Source organism: Portunus trituberculatus, chromosome 2 (assembly GCF_017591435.1).
Source record: "Portunus trituberculatus isolate SZX2019 chromosome 2, ASM1759143v1, whole genome shotgun sequence".
Taxonomy (NCBI): domain Eukaryota; kingdom Metazoa; phylum Arthropoda; class Malacostraca; order Decapoda; family Portunidae; genus Portunus; species Portunus trituberculatus.
In genome coordinates, this window is record NC_059256.1 from 2,081,029 (window position 1) to 2,107,344 (window position 26,316).

Below are 26,316 nucleotides of genomic sequence, written 5' to 3' on the forward strand. Positions count from 1 at the left end.
CACACATCTTCACCACCCAATAACCCTTAAATATCCCTTAAAACCTACTCAAAAAACCTAATCAGACCTTCCACAGCCCCTCACAGTCCCTCAGCCCAGCCCCTCCACAGCCCTCAATACATACCATAGTGCCTTTATTTAAGTTCCTGTCAATGGTGCAGTAGGAATGTGGTGCCTGTTCCCCTCTGTTGGTCATTATTATGCAGATGTCGGAAACTACCAGCTCATTGCAGGCTGCGTTCTCACTGGCCCGCCTGTTTGGGGATAACTATATTAGGATAGGTTAGGTTAAGGGTGTTTTGAGTCTGTTTGAGGTGTTTTGAGGGTGTTTTGAGGGTGTTTTGAGGTGTTTAGGATGTTTTGAGGGTGTTTTGAGTGTTTTGGGTGTTTTGAGGTGTTTAGGGTGTTTTGAGGGTGTTTTGAGAGTGTTTTGGGTGTTTTGGATGTTTTGAGGTGTTTTGGGTGTTTTAAGGTGTTTTGGTGTTTTTGAGGGTGTTTGAGGTGTTTTGAGTCTGTTTGATGTGTTTTGAGTGTTTTGAGGGTGTTTTGGGTGTTTTGAGTCTGTTTGAGGTATTTTGAGGGTGTTTTGGGGTGTTTTGAGGGTGTTTAGGGTGTTTTGGTGTGTTTTAAAGGTGTTTTGGATGTTTTGAGTGTTAGGTTAGGTTAGGTTAAAATTGTGTTTCTTCTTTCTCTCTCTCTCTCTCTCTCTCTCTCTCTCTCTCTCTCTCTCTCTCTCTCTCTCTCTCTCTCTCTCTCACCTGTATGTCATGTAGGTTGTCTGCCCTGAGGAATTAATATTGGCACTCCTTCCTCCATGTGTAAACTCGACTATTTGAGAATCTGGCATTACTCTCTCCCTCCCCTCGTAAAGCACTCTGTTGGAGGAGGAAGAGGAGGAGGAGGAGGAGGAGGAGGAGGAGGAGGAGGAGGAGGAGGAGGAGGAGGAGGAGGAGGAGGAGGAGGAGGAGGAGGAGGAGGAGGAGGAGGAGGAGGAGGAGGAGGAGGGATGTGTTAGGTTGATATGAAAAGGATGAGAAGGAAAGACAGAGAAGAATTAAGTTTGTGAGAGGAGGAGGAGGAGGAGGAGGAGGAGGAGGAGGAGGAGGAGGAGGAGGAGGAGGAGGAGGAGGAGGAGGAGGAGGAAAAACAATTATTATCATATTAATATTTTGTAAACACACACAAACACATTAGCTCTCTCTCTCTCTCTCTCTCTAATAATAATAATAATAATAATAATAATAATAATGATAACACTCTCTCTCTCTCTAATAATAAAAATAATAATAACTCTCTCTCTCTCTCTCTCTCTCTCTCTCTCTCTAATAATGATAATAATAATAATAATAATAATGATAACACTCTCTCTCTCTCTAATAATAAAAATAATAATAACTCTCTCTCTCTCTCTCTCTCTCTCTAATAATGATAATAATAATAATAATAATAATGATAACACTCTCTCTCTCTAATAATAAAAATAATAATAATAACTCTCTCTCTCTCTCTCTCTCTCACCCGATATCCACCAGGGGCTGTTTGTCTCTACCCCTTCTGAAGCATAGGAACATCTCAGGTGCCCTCAGAGCCCCTTGGTTGATGTTCGCCACTAGACCTGAAGGTGTTGTCTCTATGCATGTGTACCCTGGGGAGGAGGAGAAATTGTTAAGAGCTCACTAAGGGAATGCTAAGTGCTTTTTGAGTTATTTTGGGGTGTTTTAAGGTGTTTTGGTGTGTTTTGAGTGTGTTTTGGGGTGTTTTGAGGTGTTTTGATTTGTTTTGAGTGTGTTTTGGGGTGTTTTGGGTGTGTTTTGGGGTGTTTTGAGTGTGTTTTGAGATGTTTTGAGTGTGTTTTGGGGTGTTTTGAGTGTGTTTTGGAGTGTTGTGAAGATGTTTTGAGATTGTGTTTTGGGATGTTTTGAGTGTTTTGGGGTGTTTTGAGTGTGTTTTGGGGTATTTTGAATGTGTTTTGGGATGTTTTGGGGTGTTTTATGTGTTTTGAGTGTTTTGGGGTGTTTTGGGGATGTTTTGAGTGTGTTATGGAGTGTTTTGAAGGTGTTTTGGGATGTTTTGAATAAGTTTTGGGGTGTTTAGAGTGTATTTAGGGGTGTTTTGAGTGTTTTAGGATGTTTTGAATGTCTTTTGGGGTGTTTTGAGTGTGTTTTGGGATGTTTGAATGTGTTTTGAGGTGTTTTGGGGTGTTTTGGGGTGTTTTGAGGAGGAGAAATTGTTAAGAGCTCACTAAGGGGTTGCTATGTGCTTTTTGAGTCACCAGCAACACCAACACCAACAACACCACCAAAAAAATCAGAGTTAGGTTAGGTTAACATGAAAGGGAAAAAAAGTTAAGAAATATAGTCAACACCAACAACACCACACCACACCACCACAACACCACAACACCACCACTCAACACCAGTAACACCAATATCGGTGGAAAATAATAACAAAACAAACAAATAAATAAATAAATAGATAAATTATACATCACTACACCACCACCACAACAACACCACTACAACACCACAACACCACCAACACCACAACACCACCACAATCAAGCACCATTAGATTACATTAGGCTAGAAAGAAAAAATAAACAAACAACACAAATATCAACACCAACACCACAATCAACACCACAACACCACAATCAACACCACAACACCACAACAACACCACAATCAAGCACCATTACATTACATTAGACAAGCAAGAAAAAATAAAAAATAAATAAACTAAACATCAACACCACAATCAACACCACAACACCATCACAACACCACAATCAAGCACCATTACATTACATTAGACAAGCTAGAAAAAAAAATAAATAAATAAACTAAACATCAACACCACAATCAACACCACAACACCACAATCAACACCACAACACCACCACAATCAAGCACCATTAGGTTACATTAGGCTAGAAAAAAAAAAAAAAAAAAAAATGCAAATATCAACACCACCACCACAATCAACACCACAACACCACACCACCACCACCACCACCACTCACCATCAGGCACTACCTCCCCCAGCGAGCGGTTAATGACAGCCAGGTCGGTGACGGGAGGCTGGTTATGGGTGGCCTTCAGAGTCGCCCCATCGCAGGAGAAATCCGCGAGTGGTTTGGGGTTTTGTGGTAGCCCAGCCACCACAAAGTATTCTACCACACGGCGCTCCTCCATCTTGCTCTGGGGGGGGAGAGGGGGGAGGGTTAGTGTGTGTGGTGTGTCCTTAAAGTGGTTAAAATGTCTTAAAATATCCTTAAAATGTCTTAAAATATCCTTAAAATGTCCTGAAATATTATTAAGATGTTCGAAAATATCCTTAAAATGTCCTAAAATATTCTTAAAATGTCCTAAAATATCCTTAAATTGTCTTAAAATATCATCAAAATGTTCAAAATATCCTTAAAATGTCCTAAAATATCATTAACATGTTCTAAAATATCCTTAAAATGTCTTAAAATATCATCAAAATGTTCAAAATATCCTTAAAATGTCCTAAAATATCCTTAAAATGTCCAAAAATATCCTTAAAATGTTCTAAAATATCCTTAAAATGTCTTAAAATATCATCAAAATGTTCTAAAATATCCTTAAAATGTCTTAAAATATCCTTAAAATGTCTTAAAATATCATTAAGATGTTTGAAAATATCCTTAAAATGTCCTAAAATATCCTTAAAATGTCTTAAAATATCATCAAGATGTTCAAAAATATCCTTAAAATGTCCTAAAATATCCTTAAAATGTTAAAAAAAATTAGAATGATCAAAATACGAGAAAAAAAAAAAAATAGGGAGCATTCAAGCATGGCAAGATCTGTGAATCCCCGCCAGCCTGCCATACTCTTCACTCACTACAATGCCGACCCTAAACTGTCTCATGGGTCTTAGATTGTGTCCAGTTAGGTGAGGTGAGGTTAGATGAGGCCAAATGTGGTGTTGCGGTGGTGTTTCGACAATTGTGTTAGGTTAGGCTGTAGTGTGGTTAGGTTAGGTTAGGTTAGGCTAAATGTGGTGTTATGGTGGTGTTTGCTGTAGTGTGGTTAGGTTAAGCTAAATGTGGTGTTACGGTGGTGTTTGCGATGATTGTGTTGTTAGGTTAGGCTGTAGTGTGGTTAGGTTAGGCCAAATGTGGTGTTACGGTGGTGTTTGCGATGATTGTGTTGTTAGGTTAGTGTTGACGTTAGGTTAGGCTGTGGTGTGGGTACTCTAATGTGGCTGGGTCTGTGTCTGAATAGTGTCCCAGCAAACAGTATCATTACACTTTTTTTTTTATGTTTTATTGATCTAAATGTGAAACTTGTGTACCTTTGGAAATTAACACACCTCGCTGCCACCATTATTGAAGTTATTTAGTGTGTCGACTCTAAAGTGGCCCCTGGGAATGCGTGGTTGTCGGATCTTGAGGCAAACCAAGAGCTGTCGTAGTAATAAGTGTGTCGATCAGAAAACGGGGATTTTTCACATCAAATGAGTGACGTTACCAATAAGCTTAATGTCTGAAATCCTGGACACACTGCAAACCGAGAGCTGTCCTTGTAATATTTGCGTCAATCAGAAAACAAGGATTATTTACCTCAAATCAGTGACATTAGCTAGTGTGTGTAAATCCAGGAGACACTGCAAACTGTGCGCTGTCCTCTTATGTGTGTTGATCAGAAAACAAGCAATATTCACATCAAATCAGAGACATTACCAATAAACTGAGAGCTGTCCTTGTAAGAGCGTTGATTAGAAAATGAGGATTATTCACATCAAATCAGCAACTTTCTCAATATGTCAGTGTCTAAAAATCCAGGAGACACTACAAAACCGAGAGCTGTCCTTGTAATCAGTGTGTTGATCAGAAAACGCGTATAATTCCCATCAAATCAGCGACTTTCTCAATCAACTAGTGTGTCTATGATCCAGGACACACTGCAAACCATGAGCTGTCGTAGTAATATTTGCGAATCAGAAAATGAGGATTATTGACATCAAATGAGTGACGTTCTCAATAAGCTAGTGTCTAAAATCCAGGACACATTTTTAAGAGCCAACTTTACGAGCCATTTCTAAGTACACACACAGTAACTTAACTCCAGTGAAACTTCGCTTAGCATGGAACAAAAACGCACTAAAATATTCAACCAGCAGCCCTAACCTAACCTAACCTAACCTCAGCTAACCTAACTTAACCTAACCTAACACCTTCTAGACCCAAAATCACTTCCAACTAGCCCTCAAACACATATATAGACCAAGCTAGCCCCAAAAGGTCCTTAAATACCATCCCAGCCCTAAACATCCCTTAAAATGATCTTCTAGACCCCAAAACACCTCCAACTAGCCCCTAAACACACACATAGACCACTCTAGCCCCAAGACCCTAAAATAACCCTTAAATTGACCTTCTAGACCCCAAAACACTGCAAACTACCCCCAAACACACACACAGACCACGACAGCCCCTAAAAGACCCAAAAATACCATCCAGCCCTGAATAACCCCTAAAACACCCCAAACTACCCCCAATCACACACAGACCACCCTAGACCCCCTAAAAGATCCTAAATTCACCCTAATGTGAGATTCTAGCCCCAAAAGTGACGGAAATAGACCCAAACACACGTACACACACACGCACACACACCAACTTGCCAAGAACAGATGATTTGGCCCATTAACTTAAACCATTGACCTTCTCCAGTGACCTGACATGACCTCCACGCCCACACCTGACCCACACACCTGCCCACACCTGCTCACCCACGAAAAGGTCAGAAAATGGGCGGAAAATTGATCGAAATATTAATTGTGTTTTGGAAGTCTCATAAATTGTAACTTGGTAAATGCGTGGCCGGTGGGCGGGTGGCAGGTGTGTCCAGGTGTGTCTAGGTCTTCCACGTACCTGTGTAGGCCTAAATTCACGACATTTCTGCAGGTAGGGCCTGGATACACACACATACACACATACACACACATAAACTCGCTTCCATCAACATAACACTCGCTGCAAGGAAAATGGAAGGGCAGACTGAGGCAAACTGGTATTTTTCTATATTTTTCATGGTTTTTTGTGTTATTTAGTGGTGTAAAACTGTCAAAAGAAGCAGAAATGAAGAAAAAAGGGTGAATTAATGGTGTGTGTCCTTTTATGTATAGTTGAAGGCTGTAAAACTGAAATAAAATGAAAAATATGTGGATGTTTTGACGTGTAAAGCTTAAATTGTGTCCTATTTTCATGTATTCTCTGTTATTTAGTGGTGTACAAACTGTCACACTGAGCAGAAATGAAGATAAAAGGTGAATTAATGGTGTGTGTCCTTTTATGCATAGTTGAAGGCTGTAAAACTGAAATAAAATGAAAAATATGTTGATGTTTTGACGTGTAAAGCTTAAATTGTGTCCTGTTTTCATGTATTTCTCTGTTATTTAGTGGTGTAGGCAACCCTGCAGTCCCACAATGCATTAGCGCAGAGTTTTGCCTCATTACCAAGTGAGCAAGTATGAGTGGTGAGGTGTGGATGGTGCCGCAACACTGCAATACTCTAATGTCACAACTGCGGTAACAACACACGGGGATGACTTCATTTTTATATTCCTCCTCCTCTGCTTCCTTCATGTCTTCTTTCTTCCTCCTCCTCCGTTTCCTTCATGTCTCCTTTCTTCCTCCTCCTCCGTTTCCTTCATGTCTCCTTTCTTCCTCTTCTTCTTCCTCCTCCGTTGCCTTCAAGTCTTCTTTCTTCCTCCTCCTCCTTCTCTTACTACTAATACTCGTCTCCTTTCTTCCTCTTCCTCCTCCTATTCCTCTTTCCTCCTTCACCATCCTTCCATTACTACTACTACTCTTTCTTCATCTCTCCTTACTTCCTCTTCCTCCTCTTTTCTCATCCTTTTACTCATTTCCACATCCTCCTCCTCCTCTTTCCTCCTTCGCCATCCTTTCGTTACTATTAATTCTCGTCTCCTTCACACCCTTTTCCTTCGTCCTCCTCCTCCTTCTTCTACACCATCTACACCTCAAAATACCCAAACACTGGAAATTTAAGGTGATCATTGCGTTTTGAGCATTTCTTGTTTTTCCAGCCTCCATTACTCCCTTCCTCCTCCTTCTCTTCCTCTGTTTCTCCTTCCTTCATCCTCCTCACCCCCTGCCACCACTGCTAGTACACATCTGCGTCTAGAAACACTGCCAGACACCTTGAAAACCTTGTATATTACGATAAATAGGACGAGGAGAGCCAGGCACCAGCTTTCCTCCTCCTCTTCCTTCATTTTTTCCCTTCCTCCTCCTCTTTTTCCTCTATTTATCCTTCCTTCCTCCTCCTCACAGCCCTGCCACCACTACTAGTACACACCTGCGTCTAGAAACACTGCCAGACACCTTGAAAACCTTGTATATTACGCTAAACATGACGAAGAGAGCCAGGCAACAGCTTTCCTCCTTCATTTCACCCCTCTCTTCTCCTCCTCTTCCTCTATTTCTCCTTCCTTCCTCCTCCGCACACTCCTACAAGCACTACACGTACATACCTGCGTCTAGAAACACTCCCAGACACCTTGAAAACCTTGTATATTAGGCTAAATATGGCGCCGCAGAGCCCGGCCGGCTGGTCGGGAAGCGGCGGGACTGATGACGTCACGGGCAGGGCTCCCTGGCCGAGGGGACTCGTGACGTCACGGGACCTGTAAAATACGATAACGTAATTCATTTTGAAAATCGTGTTTTTAAATAGTGCACGTAGACTGGATTCCTTTACATATTTCGATTCCTCGTATCTTTTAATTATTACCAGCACAAACAAAACACTTCCAGCCTGACCAGTAATTAAAGGAAAAATAAAAGTTAATTCAATAACTTTTACAACAGCGCCATCATTCAATACAGTTGAAGAGTCCACAAAGTTTGAGTTTGTAGGAATTCAAACACTTATAAGGACATCCACTACTTCCACAAACACTTTGAGTAGAGGTTTGACCACAAACAATAAAAACAACACGGGCCGAACACGTAAACATTTATACTTTGAACGGCACCACAGATCCATTTAGAGTGTGTGTGTTCAACTCAAACACCAAATTAAACTGTTTTCATGTCAGAAACCATTTTTTGAAGCAGTAATATCTTGACTAGAAGCTTTAATTAAAAATTCCTAATCGCGGGCCGAAAAATGACACGGGAAACCCGACTCTTCTCAGCGTGAACACACCCACAAAACACACATGTTGCACCAACACATGGATTGAAATCACTTCAAATGTTGCCAACTGTCATTTAGAAACAACAAAACCCACCTCAACCCACAAATAAATGGTGAGAGAAATATTGGCGAAACAGTGTCACCAACCTGCCCCAGGCGGACCCAGTCCAAGATGGCGGCGGCACCAGCGGCGGCCAGACGCCACCTTGCTCACTCAAACCTTCGCCACACGGACACCAGGCGATGGCGGATCTGTTTGACGGGCTGGTGTGGAAGCCCAGGCTGGCAGCTCCATCTTGCCACAGGTTTGGCTCGTAATAAATGACAGACAAGCAAATAATGGCCGATAAAGAGGAGCGGCCTCAGGTGACCCTTTGTTGACATCCGGGTATTTCATGTTGTGGTGGGGTCAGGTCACTGCTACTTGTCCTGCAGGTTAGGGACGGCTGGCTACACCTGTAACACCTCACCATCACGACTCTTCACCGTCAAATGTTGAGTGACACGCATGTACGTAGTGGTGAAGGCTGCCGCCCTGCCCCGGCCCGCCGGCCCGCCGCTGCTGCCTTGTGCCTTGCCGCTTCACCCACGTCTGTGAAGTGAAGGTGGCGTCACTGCCGAGCCACACACTGGTGCACTGTGTCCTCCTTCAGTCACTTCCTTCCTTCACTCACTGTGTTTCATCTCGGCAGCGTGTTCTGCTCTTCTCCAACATGGCTTGTCTTTGCCACACAACACACACACTGTCATCAAACACTGCACACTGTCAAAGCATTACCACCGCAATACCAAGGAAACACTGCCACAACACACCACTCTCGCCACATACCCTCACACCCGCACAACACCACGGCTCTCAACAAACTAAACGGTGTCAGTGTGGTGGGCGGTGGACAGTGTGGCCAGAATAGGCGCGGTTTTCACAGGACGCGAATTAATACACATCAAGATTAAACCACCAATACTCAAAATCACTGCATTGTTTCTTTCCTTATTTCTGTTATATTAACCTCTTCAGTACTGGGACGTATTTTTATCGTGAGTTTTGGCTGTGATTAGACGGTTTTATTGACATTAGCAAGGGTCTATGGAGGTCAGAAGATTAATGACCACAATCTTCACTATTTTGTGCACCATTAGACCATTTTTATTGACATTAACAAGGGTGTATGGAGGACAGATGATTAATGGCCACAATCTTCACTATTCTAATTCCCCACATGAGTTTGCGAAGCTGTAGAAAATCACCAAATAGTCACCAGAATGAATATGTTATTTATAGCTGCGTTTTTATAGAGATGATTGAAAACACCAATGAAAACCCCAATTAACTTTGTCTAACCCCTCGTCAAGCTAGTAACTGAAACTGGAATCGTGAAAGACGCCCTTGTTAACTGTCATTACTTTCACTGTAGCTTGTTGAGTTGTAGGAATGAAATATACTCTTGAAAAACTTAGTAATCCTTCTTCTTCTTCTTCTTCTTCTTTTCTGCTTTTTTCTTCTGCTTCTTCTTCTTCTTCACTAGTTTCGCTTCCTCACTTGCTCCTCCGCCATCTCTCTCTCTCTCTCTCTCTCTCTCTCTCTCTCTCTCTCTCTCTCTCCACCACCTTCACCCTTGTCAATCTCCACATCTCCCCCTCAATACTTCACATCGTAGCCTATTCATTTACCCCCTCCAGTATGACACGGCCCTATTCCTTGTGGTGACTATTTGGTGACTTTCTACAGCTTCACAAACTCATGTGAGGGATTAAAATAGTGAAGACTGTGGCCATTAATCTTCTGCCCTCCATACACCCTTGCTAATGTCAATAAAATGGTCTAATGGTACACAAAACTCAAGGTAAAAATGTGTCCCAGTACTGAAGGGGTTAAAATAGTGAAGACTGTGGCCATTAATCTTCTGCCCTCCATACATCCTTGCTAATGTCAATAAAATGGTCTAATGGTGCACTAAACTCAAGGTAAAAATGTGTCCCAGTACTGAAGACTGTGGCCATTAATCTTCTGCCCTCCATACACCCTTGCTAATGTCAATAAAATGGTCTAATGGTGCACAAAACTCAAGGTAAAAATGTGTCCCAGTACTGAAGGGGTAAATCAGTAATCACAATGTCATTAGATCATAGGAATAACAAAAATAATCTTTGTAAACTCTTTTTTCTTAACATTTATTAACACTACAATCCTCATGGCGTCGAGAGAGAGAGAGAGAGAGAGAGAGAGAGAGAGAGAGAGAGAGAGAGAGAGAGAGATGAATGCTGTGTGTGTGGCGTTAAACAGAGCTCATATTTCTCAAACTTCTGTGCGTCACCTCCACTACTTCAAATATCACACACAAATCTCAAGTTACAAATGCGTCTCAGTACTGAAGGGGTTAATCACAACTTTTCTTGTCACCCTTAGCCATTTTTCGCCATTTTTCCACATACAAAAGCACTTTACCTTAGTCTTCGATCCTTAAGGTGAAGAAGCGTTGATGTGGCAGTAAAGCTTAGCCAACTACAAACGGTTCACGAAATTGTTGATTCTTTTCCTTCAAATAAGCCATAGGTACTGAAAAATACATTGTGAAAGGCGGGGAAGTCACCAGTATGCACCAAGACACGAGTGGGGACTTCATGAGACTGTTGTTGCTCTTCAGATAAGCCATAGGTACTGAAAAACATTGTGAAAGGCGGGGAGTTACCAATACGCACCAAGACACGAGTGGTGACTTCACGAGACTGTTCTTAGCCTTCACATAAACACTAGGTACTGAAAAACACATTGCAAAAGGCGGGGGACTCACCAATATGCACTAGGACACGAGTTGGACTGGGCAATTAACATCACCAGCATCACCGTTTCAGAACCACTCGAAAAGATTCACTCGGATTTCGAAACTTTTCTGAATCAAGTGACCCGCGTACACCAGAATGTAGAATATGTGAATTAAGGGAGTTATTTTGATCTGACGGGGAGGCATAAGCACGCCCTGAAGGGATAACTGTCTCGTGTATCACCTTGAACGACTCCTGGGGCTTGTGTTGGCTACTGTCTGCTTGAAATGGCTGAGGACTCACTGGGGATGCATTTCGACCCTGTGTGTTTGGTTTGATGAGGTTTAGCGAGTCATTAGGAACCGGGAAGTTGTTATTTGAAGCTTCCTGAGTTCCAAAAGGCTCCTTACTTGGTCTCCATACGTGAATTTGATGCAAAACAGCCTCCTTGTGTTCTTGTGATGGGTTCTGTGGCTTGGCAATGAGATGTGGGTTCAGATCCTTTGGGCTTGGGGCTATGGTGGTTTTTGATGCTTTTCCACGTGATAAGATGCTTTGTGGGTTTTCATTTGGGCTCCGAGGTGAAGTGTGGGGTCTATTTGGCTTACTGGAGAGAGAGGAGGCCTTAAAATTGTCTTGTTTTGGGGCGAGAGTGTTTTGAAATGGGGTTGGTGGGATGGTTTGTGGTATATGTGGCGCATGAGGAGTTTCGTGGACTGAGGATTGTGGGATTGACGGAATGTGTGAGCCGTGAGTACTGTGTTGACGAAAACTATCTTGAACTGAGGATTGTGGGAGGGACAGGGCATTATGGGCTTCTCAATGACGTGTGAAGTAAGAGTATCTCCCTGTGAACTCCCTTTAATGGCGCCGTTTGATACTGTGACAATCTGCGAAGCGTGAGGCTTTTTAGAGATACCCTGTTTGTGAAATGAAGCTAGTGGGAGAGACCTGCTAGAGCCTACACTTTGCAATACACCAGATAAGGCATTCTCACCACTCTCCTTCACCACTCTCACCACAACCCTCCCCTTGGCAGCCTCGTACACATCCCCAAGCGGTGGAATATTTGGCGGGAAAATCGTAGCGGAATAGATTTGATCATATTCCACTCTTTCGCCTTCTCGAAGTGGAGGAAGACCTGATATGAAGTTAGACTCTTGGGAATTAGAACCGAGACTCACTGGATCCAATATTGGTTGATCTATGTGTTGATTAATCCCTGGTGTTCTGAAGGGTAAGGGTCCTCTTCTCATTTTTGCGTGGGGTTCCTGAAGGCGTGTTTTGCCAGCGAGGGAAGAAACGTCCTCTCGGAATAAAGGTGGTATGTCTAAGTGCTGTGTGACTGGTGACTGTGGCTGACTGGTGATTTTTAACTGTGGCAGGGTGTGACTGGTTGACTGACTGACTGGTGACTGTGACTGACTGTGGCTAGATGAATGACTACTGGTGACTTTCAGCTGTGGGAGAGTGTGACTGGTTGACTGACTGATTGGTGACTGTGACTGACTGTGACTGGATAATTGATTAAGTGAGTGTGGATGACTGCCTGCCTGACTGGACGTGAAATGTGGTAGGCTATGACTGGGTAAACTAACTGTAAACTGTGGGAGGCTATTGACTGACTGACTGACTGTGAACTGTGAAGCGTTATGACTGCCTGAAGTAACTGTATGCTGTGGGAGACTGTGATTGAGCTGTGAGTGGCCACTAGAGTTCGATTGACTTGAACCATGGCTGTGTGACTGCTGTGGTGCGCGGTAGCTGTGGCTGTGAGAGGGCGTGGGCGATGATGGGTGAGATGACTGGTGGTGAGAGGGCGTGGGTGTAGCTGGGAAGACATTGGGGTGGCGGGTAACGCGTGCTGGTGTTTGAGGCAAGCGTTGTGATTTGAAAGGCGCGCGCTGTGACTTCAGTGGCGTGATGGCGTCTTGGTGTGACAGTGACTCAAAACACTGTACATTAAACCACCAGTCACACACAAGGGCGCGCTGGCTGAATATAGTGCCGTTGGGACAGAGGAAGGCGTGGTGGCGTCCATCAGCCTGGCACACGTGGAACACTTGACAAGATGCCGCGGTGCTAGTGTCCGCATAGTACCCTGGGGAACGCCGCGCCGCACAGGAGAACCCAGTTTCCGGCACGGTGGCCAACAAGGGGTAGTCTCGCCCACCTACGCCTCTCCCGGGAATGCCAAGGGCGTCAAAATGGAGGGCAGTGTCAGAGAGAGACGAGTGAGACGAGGCATGCAGCAGTGGTAGTAGGCTGAGCTCCATCAAACCAGCCAAGACCACAGCCAGTCCTGGAACCACAAAGCAGAGTTAATAAGTTCATTAGTTTATTGAGAAAAGAAGGAGGAAGTACTGAATAACGGTGGAACAGTTGAGAATAGAGGAAGTACAAAATAATGGGCGGGACAGTACCAGTTGCAATTTAAAATATCGAAATACAGAAAAATAAGTTAGAAGGTTCACTGTTTTGATCGGCTAAAATAAAGAATAAATAACGTAATAATAATAATAATAATAATAATAATAATAGTGATGCATATAACTGGAAGCATAAATACATAGATACATAATGAAAGAAGCAGATTAGAGTCAACATCACATGAAGATAAATGTGAAGATAAAGACGAGGGAAACAACGTCATCTTAATGCAGTGTTGCCAATTGCCATATGACTGAGCTGGACATTGGACAATCGCCATAGCTGTATTTTTTCATTATTATTATTATTATTAGTTTTTCACCAAATTAACGCTTCCATAGTCCTTTAACCCCTTCAGCAGCGTGACGTGTTTCCCTATTCCTTGTGGTGACTATTTGGTGACTTTCTACAGCTTCACAAACTCATGTGGGGGATTAAAATGGTGAAGACTGTGGCCATTAATCTTCTGCCCTCCATACACCCTTGCTAATGTCAATAAAATGGTCTAATGGTGCACAAAACTCAATTAAAATAGTGAAGACTGTGGCCATTAATCTTCTGCCCTCCATACACCCTTGCTAATGTCAATAAAATGGTCTAATGGTGCACAAAACTCAATTAAAATAGTGAAGACTGGCCATTAATCTTCTGCCCTCCATACACCCTTGCTAATGTCAATAAAATGGTCTAATGGTACACAAAACTCAATTAAAATAGTGAAGACTGTGGCCATTAATCTTCTGCCCTCCATACACCCTTGCTAATGTCAATAAAATGGTCTAATGGTACACAAAACTCAAGGTAAAAATGCGTCCCAGTACTGAAGGGGTTAAAATAGTGAAGACTGTGGCCATTAATCTTCTGCCCTCCATACACCCTTGCTAATGTCAATAAAATGGTCTAATGGTGCACAAAACTCAAGGTAAAAATGCGTCCCAGTACTAAAGGGGTTAAAATAGTGAAGACTGTGGCCATTAATCTTCTGCCCTCCATACACCCTTGCTAATGTCAATAAAATGGTCTAATGGTGCACAAAACTCAAGGTAAAAATGCGTCCCAGTACTGAAAGAATTGAAAAAAACTTACTAACATAAATTTTACAACTATTCCTCACAATCCCACGTTCATAACTTGTCTGCAACGTTCATAACTTACCTGGAGAAGAGAGCAGAGGTGAATATCCTTGAGGCGTCATTTGAAAGTGTTAGGTGTTAATAGTGGCGCAATACTTATATATATAGGCTCCAACCCGCCCAGCCCCACCCCAGTCCAGCCCCGTCCTCCTTGTCCCCGCCCCGTCTTCCTATGTCCACGCCCTTATTTCTCTGCCTCCTCCTTCCTTCTCTCTCTCTCTGTAGCGGATGTGAAGCTGTAATCTCTCTCTCTCTCTCTCTCTCTCTCTCTCTCTCTCTCAGATAATGACCGTTTATCTAAAGTTTCTCCATTCATTCTGTTGTTTTCCTTCCTTCTTCCTTCTTCCTCTTCCTCTTCTTCTTTTTTTTCCCGTCCTTTCTTTTCTTCCTTCCTTCCGTCCTTCTTCTTCTTCTTCTTCTTCTTCCTTTCCATCCTTCCTTCCTTCTTTCTTTTCTTCTTCTTCTTCTTCTTCTTCTTCGTCTTCTTCTTTCCTGTCCTTTTCTTTCCTTCCTTCCTTCTTTATTTTCTTCTTCGTCTTCTTTGTCTTCCTTCTTCCTCCTCTTCTTCTTCCTTTCGTCTTATTGTTTCTTTCCTTCCTTCCTTCTCATCTTCCTTCTTCTTCTTCCCTTCTTCCTCTCTCTCTCTCTCTCTCTATTTGTTGATTTCTTGATTTTTCTACTTCTTATTAACGTTACTTTGTTAGAGAGAGAGAGAGAGAGAGAGAGAGAGAGAGAGAGAGAGAGAGAGAGAGCGTGTACAGCAATTAGAGACATGATGCAACGTAGAGACAATAATAATAGTAGCATTAAAGATATCTCACTTTCTTCAATCACATAATTGGAGAAAATGTACCAGCTCTCTCTCTCTCTCTCTCTCTAATAATGAAATAAACAAATAAAATATAAATGAAAAAAAAATTAAATAAATAGAAATAGAATAGAGAGAGAGAGAGAGAGAGAGAGAGAGAGAGAGAGAGAGAAAGAAAACGAGAAAGCAACATACAGACATACAGACAACCACCACCACCACCACCACCACCACCACCGCCTAGGATTAAAACAAACACACACATATATATACAAAAACCATTTTAATGTATAGAGTAGAGTTTCTCCCCGCCAACCTTCCCTCACAGACTCAGAGGTGGTGAGAGAGAGAGAGAGAGAGAGAGAGAGAGAGAGAGAGAGAGAGAGAGAGAGAGAGAGAGAGAGAGAGAGAGAGAGAGAGAGAGAGAGAGAGAGAGAGAGAAAGAAAGAAAGAAAGAAAGAAAGAAAGAGAGAGAGAGAGAGAGAGAGAGAGAGAGAGAGAGAGAGAATATTTCCTCTGTGTGTGTGTGTGTGTGTGTGTGTGTGTGTGTGTGTGTGTGTGTGTGTGTGTGTGTGTGTGTGTGTGTGTGTGTGTGTTTTGAATGCCTCTTCTTTCCGGCTTCATACTTTCAAGCTGTCGTTAAGAATTTTCAAAGCTTCTGTACACAATTCAAGCTTTTTTTACACTCTTCAGCTTAATCTTTCAATTTTTTTTTCAAGCTTCCATACATAATTCAAGCTTTTGTACTGTCCAAGCTTGACTTCATATATTTTCAAGCTTTTGTTGTTTTTTCTAAGCTTCCATACACAATTTAAGCTTTCTACACTATTCAAGCTTAATTTCTGCATTTTTTCTAAGCTTTTGTATTTTTCTAAGCGTGATTCAAGCTTTCTTACACTGTTCAAGCTTGTCTTAGTATAATTTCAAGATCCAACACTGTTCAAGCTTAACTTTTTTTTCTGTACATGATTTAAGCTTTATTTTACATTGTTTTAGGGTTCTGTACATGATTCAAGCTTATTCACACTGTTCAAGCTTGTCTTTGTACAATTCCAAGTTTTTTCACACTTCAAGCTTGTCTTTGTACAAATTCAAACTGTTTTATACTGTTCAAGCTTGTCTTTGTACAAATTCAAGCTTTTTCACACTGTTCAAGCTTAATTCTTGTATTTTTCTGAGCTTCTGTACATAATTTCCAGCTTTTTTACTGCTTAACCTTAATTTTATATTTTTTTCTAAGCTTCTGTACAAGATTCAAGCTTTTCCCATTATTTCAAGCTTCGTAAACTCTTAATCCCCTTAATATACTCTAGATCCTCTTTTAAAACACTCTTGAAAGACTTGATTCTTTTAAAACAGCCTTGATACACTCTCGATCCTCTTTAAAACACCCTTGAAAGACTTGATTCTTTTAAAACAGCCTTGATACACACTCGATCCCCATAAAACACCCTTGATCCTCTTAAAACATCCTTAATACAATCCCAATTCTGTTAATACACTCTCAATCTTCTTGAAACACACTCTATCCTCTTGAAACAGTCTCGATCCTCTTGAAACAGTCTCGATCCTCTTGAAAAAGTCTCGATCCTCTTGAAAAAGTCTCGATCCTCTTGAAACAGTCTCGATCCTCTAGAAAGTCTCAAACCTCTTAAAACACCATTGAAACAGTCTTGATCCCTTCAGAAGAGTGTGGATCCCCTTAAAATACCCTTGATCCTCTTAAAATTGTACCAGATTCTTTCAAAGTCTTCTTCTTTCTCTTCCTCTTCTTCTTCTTCTTTATACTCATCATCTTCCTCCTCCTCTTCTTCTTCTTCTTCTTCTCTCACACTAAACCCAAATCTTCTCTCTCTCTCTCTCTCTCTCTCTCTCTCTCTCTCTCTCTCTCTCTCTCTAAAACAAAATTATAGTTACATTAGGTTAAGTTACATTCTCTCTCTCTCTCTCTCTCTCTCTCTCTCTCTCTCTCTCTCTCTCAACAAAATTATAGTTACATTAGGTTAAGTTACTCTCTCTCTCTCTCTCTCTCTCTCTCTCTCTCTCTCTCATCTCTCTCTCTCTCTCTCTCTCTCTCTCTCTCACTGAGGCTGAAAGATAGCGTGGAAGTGGGATTCCTTATCGGTGAGGAGTTCCCAAGGGCGCCCACTCTCCACCACCTCCCCTTCACTCAGAACCACCACTCTGAAATAAGGAAAGGTGTTGCTGTTAGTGTGTGTGTGTGTGTGTGTGTGTGTGTGTGTGGGGTGTTTCTGGGTGTGTTTTGGGGTGTTTTAGTGTGTTTTGAGGACATTTTGGTGTGTTTGGGTGTGTTTTGAGGGTATTTTGATGTGTTTTGCAGTGTTTTAGTGTGTTTTGGGATGTTTGAGGGTATTTTGGTGTGTTTGGGTGTCTTTTGAGGGTATTTTGATGTGTTTTGGGGTGTTTTGGATGTTTTAGTGTGTTTTGGGGTGTTTTAGTGTGTTTTGAGGGCATTTTGGTGTGTTTGGATGTGTTTAGAGGTATTTTGATGTGTTTGGGGTGTTTCAGTGTGTTTTGAGAGTATTTTGGTGTGTTTGAGGGCATTTGGTGTGTTTGGGTGTGTTTGAGGTATTTTGATGTGTTTGGGGTGTTTTAGGGTGTTTGATTTTTTGGGTGTTTTGGGTATTTAGTGTGTTTTTTGGTGTGTTTGGGTGTGTTTGATGTTTTTGGTGTGTTTGGGTGTGTTTGAGGATATTTTGATGTGTTTTATTGGGTTTCTGTATTTTGGCGTGTTGTGGGTGTGTTTGGGGTTTTGATGTGTTTTGTGTGTTTTGGGTATTTTGGGGTGCTTTGGGATGTTTTGGGAGTGCTTTGTAAGGATTTGGTGAGGTTTTGGGTGTTTAGGGGTATTTTGGATATATTTTAGAGTGTTTTGGGTGTGTTTGTATGTTTTTAAGGGTTTTTTGGGGGGTGTTTTGGCGGTATTTTGGTGTGTTTTGGGGATGTTTTGATGTGTTTGTGTGTATTTGGGGATGTTTTGTTGTGTTTGTGTGTATTTGTGTGTGCTTTAGTGTGTTTTGGTGTGTTTTGGGGTGTTCTGATGTGTTTTGGGGTATTTTGGGGTGTTTTGGGATGTTTTAGAGATATTTTGGGGTGTTTTGGGTTGTTTTAGGTGTGTTTTTGGGATGTTTTTGGTGTGTTTTGTATTATTTTTGAGTGTTTAGGGCATGTTTTGAGATTTCTGGAGTGTTTTTGATGTGTTCTCTCTCTCTCTCTCTCTCTCTCTCTCTCTCTCTCACCTGTCACAATCTCGCACAGTCTGCATGCGATGGGCAATGATCAACACAGTCTTGTTTCGGAACACACTGCGAATCACTTGCTGGATATGCTCGTCGGTCTCTGGGTCCAGTTTTGACGTCCCCTCGTCTATGCACACGATCTGGGAGAGAGAGAGAGTGTGAGAGTGTGTGTGTAAGTGTGTGTGTTGTTGGGGTGTTTTTGTGGTGTTTTTGTGGGTTTTTCAAGGGTTTTTTGTGGTTCTAGTGGAAGTTATTGGTGTTTTTAAGGTTCTAGTGGAAGTTATTGGTGTTTTTAAGGTGTTTTTGTGGTTCTAGTGGAAGTTATTGGTGTTTTTAAGGTTCTAGTGGAAGTTATTGGTGTTTTAAAGGGTGTTTTTGTGGTTCTAGTGGAAGTTATTGGTGTTTTTAAGGTTCTAGAGGAAGTTATTGGTGTTTCTAAGGTTCTAAGGGAAGTTATTGGTGTTTTTAAGGGTGTTTTTGTGGTTCTAGTGGAAGTTATTGGTGTTTTTAAGGTGTTTTTGTGGTTCTAGTGGAAGTTATTGGTGTTTTTAAAGGTGTTTTTGTGGTTGCAGTGGAAGTTATTGGTGTTTTTAAATTGTTTTTGTGGTTCTAGTGGAAGTTATTGGTGTTTTTAAGAGTGTTTTTATGGTTCTAGTGGAAGTTATTGGTGTTTTTAAGGTTCTAAGGGAAGTTATTGGTGTTTTTAAGGTGTTTTTGTGGTTGCAGTGGAAGTTATTGGTGTTTTTGTGGTTTGAATGGAAGATTAACACACACACACACACAAACTTACTCACATACACGAAAAACTCTCTCTCTCTCTCTGACACACACACACACACACTTTTCTCTCTTTCACACAAACAAAAACACACTCTCTCTCTCTCTCTCTCTTTCACACATGCACACTTTTCTTTCTTTCTCACAAACAAAAACACACACACACTCTCTCTCTCTCTCTCTCTCTCTCTCTCTCTCTCTCTCTCTCTCTCTCTCTCTCTCTCTCTCTCTCTCTCTCTCTCTCTCCCCCACACACCTTGGTCCTACACAGCAATGCTCTGGCCAGACAAAACAGTTGGCGTTCTCCAGCCGACATCCCCTTGCCAGCCTCCCTTAGCACCCCCTCCAGGCCCCCCAGGGAGTGCACCAGGGGGAGGAGATGACACGCCTCCACCGCCTGCCACACCTGACTGTCCACCGACTCTCCACACGGGTCAAGGTTTTCCCGGATGGTGCCAGTGAAGAGAAATGGGTCCTGGGTCACTATAGCGAGGCTCGACCTGGGTGGGAGGGTTAAAAATGTTGTTATATTGAGGTTTTAAGGTGTGGATGGTTGAAATAGTGAGGTTTATGGGGTGTAGAGGGTTAATGGCTACAAAGACACACACATACACCCCAAAACACCCAAACACACCCCAAAACACACGCACACACCCCAAAACACCCAAAAAACACACAAAAACACCCCAAAACACACATAAACACACACACACACAGAAACAAATACACAAACTCAGCAAAACACCCCAAAACTCTCCAAGAACACATAAAAACACCCAAACACCCCCAAAACACACAAAACACACACACATAAACACACTAAAACTCTCAAAACCCATCAAAAACCAGCAAAACACACCCCAAACACCATAAAAACACTCCAAAACCCCCACAAACCCCAAAACACGCAAATTCCCCAAAACCCCAAAACACCCAAAACACCAAAACCCACCAATAACACCCAAGATCCACTCCCAAAACACCCTAAACACACACACACCAAAATACCCCAAAACACCACAAAACCCACCAAAACACCCCAAAACACACACACACACCAAAACACCCAAAACACACAAAACACAACAAAACACCCAAAAAACCCCCAAAAACACCACAAAACCCCCCAAAACACACACACACACACACACACCTCAATTTCTTCAGTGACAGCTTTGCCACATCCACTTCATCCACATAGACAGCTCCCTTGCACAGCTCCACCAGTCGGAAGAGAGCCACGAAGATTGACGACTTTCCAGCACCCGTCCGACCCACGATGCCAACTTTCTCAGCCGCCCCCACCTCGAAACTCACTCTCCGCAGCGCATAGGGGTTGTGGTCTCTGTGGTAGTGGTGGTAGTAGTAGTAGTAGTAGTAGTAGTAGTAGTAGTAGTAGTAGTAGTGTGGGGTGTAGTGGGTGAAGGAGTGGGTGAGTGAGGAGGAGGAGGAGGAGGAGGAGGAGGAGGAGGAGGAGGAGGAGGAGGAGGAGGAGGAGGAGGAGGAGGAGGAGGAGGAGGAGGAGATGAAGAACAGGAAGAGAAGAAGGAGAAGAAGAAGAAGAAGAAGAAGAAGAAGAAGAAGAAGAAGAAGAAGAAGAAGAAGAAGAAGAAGAAGAAGAAGAATTGTAGTAGTAGTAGTAGAGAAAGAAGAGGAGGAAGAGGAAGAGGAAGAGGAAGAGGAAGAGGAAGAGGAGGAGGAGGAGGAGGAGGAAGAGGAGGAGGAGGAGGAGGAGGAGGAGGAGGAGGAAAAAAGAAGGAGGAGGAGGAAGAGGAGGAGGAAAAAAGAAGAAAGAGGAGGAGGAGGAGGAGGAGGAGAACTGTAGAAGTAGCAGTAGTAGTAGTAGTAATAGTAGCAGTAGTAGCAGTAAACAAAAACAAACACAAACACACAAAAAAACACCCAAAAACACTTACTGGTATCTCAAATAAACATTGGAGAACCTCAGGGAACCGTGGGTAATCCAGCCGAAGGGGGACACAGACCCCTCCCGGCGCTCCCCCTCCGCCCCCTCCAAGTACCCATGAATTCGCTCAATGCTGACCATCTCCATTTCTGTCTCCATCAATGAAGTCACAACAGAATTCAAGTATCCAGTCACTACTAGGGCATAGGAGATCACCAGCCCACTAAACCTGCAGCAGAAGGGGTGTGGGGGTGAGGAGGGGTGTTTGAGGTGTTCTGGGGTTGTTTGGGTATGTTTTGGGTGTTTTTGGTGTGTTTTTAGTGTGTTTTTGGGGTGTTTTGAGGGTTTTGGTGTGTTTTGAGGTGTTTTGGTGTGTTTTAGGGTGTTTTGTGTGTTTTGGGGTGTTTTGGTGTGTTTTGTGTGTTTTAGGGTTTTGGTGTGTTTTGGTGTGTTTGAGGTGTTTTGGTGTGTTTTGGGGATTTTGAGGTGTTTGGTGTGTTTTGGGTGTTTTGGAGTGTTTTGGGTGTTTTGAGGTGTTTTGGTGTGTTTTGAGGTGTTTTGTGTATTTTGAAGTGTTTTGTGGTGTTTTGGTGTTTTGGTGTGTTAAAAGGTGTGTTTTGAAGTGTTTTGTGTGTTTTGATGTGTTTTGGTATGTTTTGTGGTGTTTTGGTGTGTTTTGGGGTGTGGGGTGTGTTTTGGGAGTGTTTTGGTGTGGGTTTGAGAGTGTTTTGGGGTGTTTGAGTGTTTTGGTGTGTTAAGGTGTGTTTGAAGTGTTTTGTTTTGTGTGTTTTGATGTATTTTGGTGTGTTTTAGGATGTTTTGGTGTGTTTTGGGGTGTGGGGGTGTGTTTTGGGGTGTGGGGACGTTTGGGGATGTTTGGGTGTGTATTGAGGTGTTTTGGGGATGTTTTGGTGTGTTTTGGTATGTTTCAGAATGGGGTTTAGGATGTTTTGGGGTGTTTTGGTGTGTTTTGGTGTGTTTTGAGGTGTTGTGAGGGTGTTTTGGGGTGTTTGGGGATGTCTGGGTGTGTATTGGGGTGTGCTGGGGTGTGTGGTGTTTGTATGGGTCTCTCTCTCTCTCTCTCTCTCTCTCTCTCTCTCTCTCTCTTCTCTCTCTCTCTCACCATTCCCTCTCTCTCTCTCTCTCACCATTCCCTCTCTCTCCACCACCTCTCCCTCTCTCTCCTTCACCACCTCTCCCTCTCCCCCATCCCCCGTCCCGTCTCACCAGGGTGTACAGCATCGAAGTGGTGCTGCAGTAGGGCCAGGGCAGACACACTGGCCAGCATAGTGAGACCTATTAACTGCAGTCTCAAATTCAGCCACTGAGCTGCCACCTGCTGGTCAAACTGTGCTCGTTGACTCACCTCTAGCAGGCTGTCACAACGCTGGATGAATCTGTCGGGGAAGCAGAGAGGTTAGAGAGAAAGGGGTGTTGTTTTGGGGGGTTTTGAGTGGTTTTTGTGGGGTTTTGAGGTGTTTTGGGTGGTTTTTGGGGGGTTTTGGGTGGTTTATGTGGGTTTTGGTAGGGTTTGAGGTGTTTTGGGTGTTTTGGTGGTTTTGTGGGGTTTGGTGGGTTTTGAGGTGTTTTAGGGTGTTTTGGGTGGTTTTGTGGGGTTTTGGATGGTTTATGTGGGTTTGGTGGGGTTTGAGGTGTTTTGGGTGTTTTGGGTGGTTTTGTGGTTTTGGTGGGGTTTTGAGGTGTTTTAGGGTGTTTGGGTGGTTTTGTGGGGTTTTGTGTGGTTTTGGTGGGGTTTGAGGTGTTTTAGGGTGTTTTGGGTGGTTTGTGTGTTTGGTAAGGTTTGGTGTGTTTTGGTGGGGTTTTGGATGGTTTTTCAGGGTTTTGGTGTGTTTGGGTGGTTTGAGGGTTTTGGGTGGGTTTGAGGTGTTTTTGGGTGTTTTGGTTTTGCGTGTGCTAGACAGGTGTGTTTATTAGGGGGTTCCTGGTGGGGTTTTTTTTGTGTGTTTTTGGGGTTGTTTGTGGGTGTTTTTTGGGTATTTTTTTGTGCTAGACAGAGAAAGATGTGTTTTTTTAGGGTTTTGTGGTGTTTTGGGGTTTTGGGGGTGTTTTGGGTGTTTTTGGGTAGTTTTTTAGTTTTTTGGGTGTGTTTTGGTGTTTTTGGAGGTTCTTGGGTGTTTCTTGGTTTGTGTGTTTGGTGTTTTAGGGGTTTTGGGTGTGTTTGGGTGTTTTTGGGTTTTGGTGTTTGGGGAGTTTCAGGTGTGTTTTTGGGGTTTGTGTTTTGGGTGTGTGAGAGAGAGAGAGAGAGAGAGAGAGAGAGAGAGAGAGAGAGAGAGAGAGAGAGAGAGAGAGAGAGAGAGAGAGACACACATTTGAAAACCCTAATAACTTCCACTAGAACCACAAAAACACCCTTAAAAACCACAATAACTTCCACTAGAACCACAAAAACACCCTTAAAAACCCCAATAACTTCCACTAGAACCTTGAAAACCCCAAAACCTTCCACTAGAACCACAAAAACACCCTTAAAAACCCCAATAACTTCCACTAGAACCTTGAAAACCCCAAAAACTTCCACTAGAACCACAAAAACACCCTTAAAAACCACAATAACTTCCACTAGAACCTTGAAAACCCCAAAACCTTCCACTAGAACCACAAAAACACCCTAAAAAACCCCAATAACTTCCATTAAAACCTTGAAAACCCCAAAACATCCACTAGAACCACAAAAACACCTTTAAAAACCCCAATAATTCCACTAGAACCCTGCCAAACCACCTAGAAACCCCAAAACACCCCAAACACCCCAAAAACACCCCCAAACACACCTGTAACCAGCTCGCATGGCTCGAATCACACTTAAACCCTGCAAAGTCTCAGTAAAGTGTTCGTAGAGAGGCGAGAGAGAGACGGCGTAAATCCTCTTGAGGTCTCTTGAGGTGTGTCTGTAGTAACGCTGGACACTATAGTAAACAAACGCCAGCGGGATGTGCATTAGGGTGATCCAGGGCATGCCGTAGATGGTGACGATGATGGCACCTATGGGGGTACAGTTAGGTTAGGTTAGGAAGCTACTACTATTTCTACTACTACTATTGTTTTGTGGTGTTTTTGTGGTGTTTTAATGGAGATTTGTGGTACTAATGTGTTCGATCTGTCTACATACACGCACACGCACATGCACGCACGCACACGCAAACACGCACGCACGCACACGAAAGATTTTATTAGTATTTATAACAAGGTTTCTCTCTCTCTCTCTCTCTAAACACACCAAAACTTAACAAAACACCCCAAAACACCCCAAAACACCAAAACATCCCAAAACACCCCAAACACCACAAAACACACCAAAACCACCAAAACACCCCAAAACACACCCAAAACCACCAAAACACCAAAACACAAACCACCCCAAAAACATCCCAAACACCCCAAAACACCAAACACCCCCAAAAAACACCAAAACACCCCCAAAACACCAAAACACCCCAAACATCCCAAAACACCACAAACACACCCAAAACACCAAAACACATCCAAAACACACCCAACACACCAAAACACCCCAAAACACCAAAAACACCAAAACATCCCAAAACACACAAAAACACACAAAAAACACACCAAAACACCCAAAAACACCAAAACACCAAAACACCCCAAAAAACACACAAAACCACCACCCAAAACACCCCCAAACAGCCTCCCCATCTCCCCCCCATCTCACCTGCCAATCCGAACACCTGTGCCAGCAGTATATTAGTCTGAAAGGGCAGTGTGTCATCCAAGGAGTAAAGGTCACTGGAGAACCTGTTTAAGATGCGGCCCAGTGGATTGTTGTCGTGGAAAGCTATCTTGGCCTGCCGAGAGGGAGATAGATAGATAAATGGATAGATAAATGGATAGATAGATAAATAGATAGATAGATAGATAAATAGATTGATAAATAGACAGGTGTTTTGAGCGTGTTTTGAGGGCGTTTTGATGTGTTTTTGGGTTGTTTTGGAGTGTCAATAAAATGGTCTAATGGTGCACAAATCTCAGTTAAAATGGTGAAGACTGTGGCCATTAATCTTCTGCCCTCCATACACCCTTGCTAATGTCAATAAAATGGTCTAATGGTACACAAAACTCAATTAAAATAGTGAAGACTGTGGCCATTAATCTTCTGCCCTCCATACACCCTTGCTAATGCCAATAAAATGGTCTAATGGTACACAAATCTCAGTTAAAATGGTGAAGACTGTGGCCATTAATCTTCTGCCCTCCATACACCCTTGCTAATGTCAATAAAATGGTCTAATGGTGCACAAAACTTAATTAAAATAGTGAAGACTGGCCATTAATCTTCTACCCTCCATACACCCTTGCAAATGTCAATAAAATGGTCTAATGGTACACAAAACTCAATTAAAATAGTGAAGACTGTGGCCATTAATCTTCTGCCCTCCATACACCCTTGCTAATGTCAATAAAATGGTCTAATGGTGCACAAAACTCAATTAAAATAGTGAAGACTGTGGCCATTAATCTTCTGCCCTCCATACACCCTTACTAATGCCAATAAAATGGTCTAATGGTACACAAAACTCAATTAAAATAGTGAAGACTGTGGCCATTAATCTTCTGCCCTCCATACACCCTTGCTAATGTCAATAAAATGGTCTAATGGTACACAAATCTCAGTTAAAATGGTGAAGACTGTGGCCATTAATCTTCTGCCCTCCATACACCCTTGCTAATGCCAATAAAATGGTCTAATGGTGCACAAAACTTAATTAAAATAGTGAAGACTGGCCATTAATCTTCTACCCTCCATACACCCTTGCTAATGTCAATAAAATGGTCTAATGGTACACAAAACTCAATTAAAATAGTGAAGACTGTGGCCATTAATCTTCTGCCCTCCATACACCCTTGCTAATGTCAATAAAATGGTCTAATGGTGCACAAAACTCAATTAAAATAGTGAAGACTGTGGCCATTAATCTTCTGCCCTCCATACACCCTTGCTAATGTCAATAAAATGGTCTAATGGTACACAAAACTCAATTAAAATAGTGAAGACTGTGGC

At 42.6% G+C, this 26,316-nt stretch overlaps 3 protein-coding genes across 3 annotated transcripts in view; all 3 read right to left on the minus strand.

Annotated features, from left to right (window-relative positions):
- The window catches only part of LOC123501341 (C-myc promoter-binding protein-like), a 48,506-nt gene extending 39,490 nt beyond the window's left edge, over window positions 1–9,016 (minus strand). The window contains 6 exon segments of the mRNA XM_045250129.1: window positions 125–254; window positions 759–875; window positions 1,519–1,645; window positions 3,023–3,200; window positions 7,531–7,683; window positions 8,346–9,016. Of these exon segments, the coding sequence (XP_045106064.1) occupies window positions 125–254; window positions 759–875; window positions 1,519–1,645; window positions 3,023–3,194 (546 nt within the window). The 5' untranslated portion in view covers window positions 3,195–3,200; window positions 7,531–7,683; window positions 8,346–9,016.
- A 1,394-nt stretch (window positions 9,017–10,410) lies between these two features.
- LOC123501349 lies at window positions 10,411–14,586 on the minus strand. The gene is made up of 2 exons (XM_045250140.1): window positions 14,547–14,586; window positions 10,411–13,263 (listed from the first exon to the last, which is right to left on the minus strand). The coding sequence occupies exons 1-2, from the start codon at window positions 14,584–14,586 to the stop codon at window positions 11,477–11,479; spliced, it is 1,827 nt and encodes a 608-aa protein (XP_045106075.1). The 3' UTR covers window positions 10,411–11,476.
- Window positions 14,587–17,366: 2,780 nt separating this feature from the next.
- Window positions 17,367–26,316, minus strand: part of LOC123501355 (ATP-binding cassette sub-family C member 10-like) — a 30,287-nt gene continuing 21,337 nt past the window's right edge. Inside the window, 8 exon segments of the mRNA XM_045250154.1 lie at window positions 17,367–17,516; window positions 18,593–18,732; window positions 19,626–19,869; window positions 20,523–20,714; window positions 21,286–21,505; window positions 22,503–22,672; window positions 24,068–24,278; window positions 24,970–25,102. Of these exon segments, the coding sequence (XP_045106089.1) occupies window positions 17,414–17,516; window positions 18,593–18,732; window positions 19,626–19,869; window positions 20,523–20,714; window positions 21,286–21,505; window positions 22,503–22,672; window positions 24,068–24,278; window positions 24,970–25,102 (1,413 nt within the window). The 3' untranslated portion in view covers window positions 17,367–17,413.

Excerpts from the sequence above, each read along its gene's own strand:
- LOC123501349 (XM_045250140.1), bottom strand. The coding sequence starts at position 14,586 with ATGACGCCTCAAGGATATTCACCTCTGCTCTCTTCTCCAG. Across the intron at positions 13,264-14,546 it reads ACCTCTGCTCTCTTCTCCAG|GACTGGCTGTGGTCTTGGCT; the intron begins GTAAGTTATGAA and ends TTGTGGTTCCAG.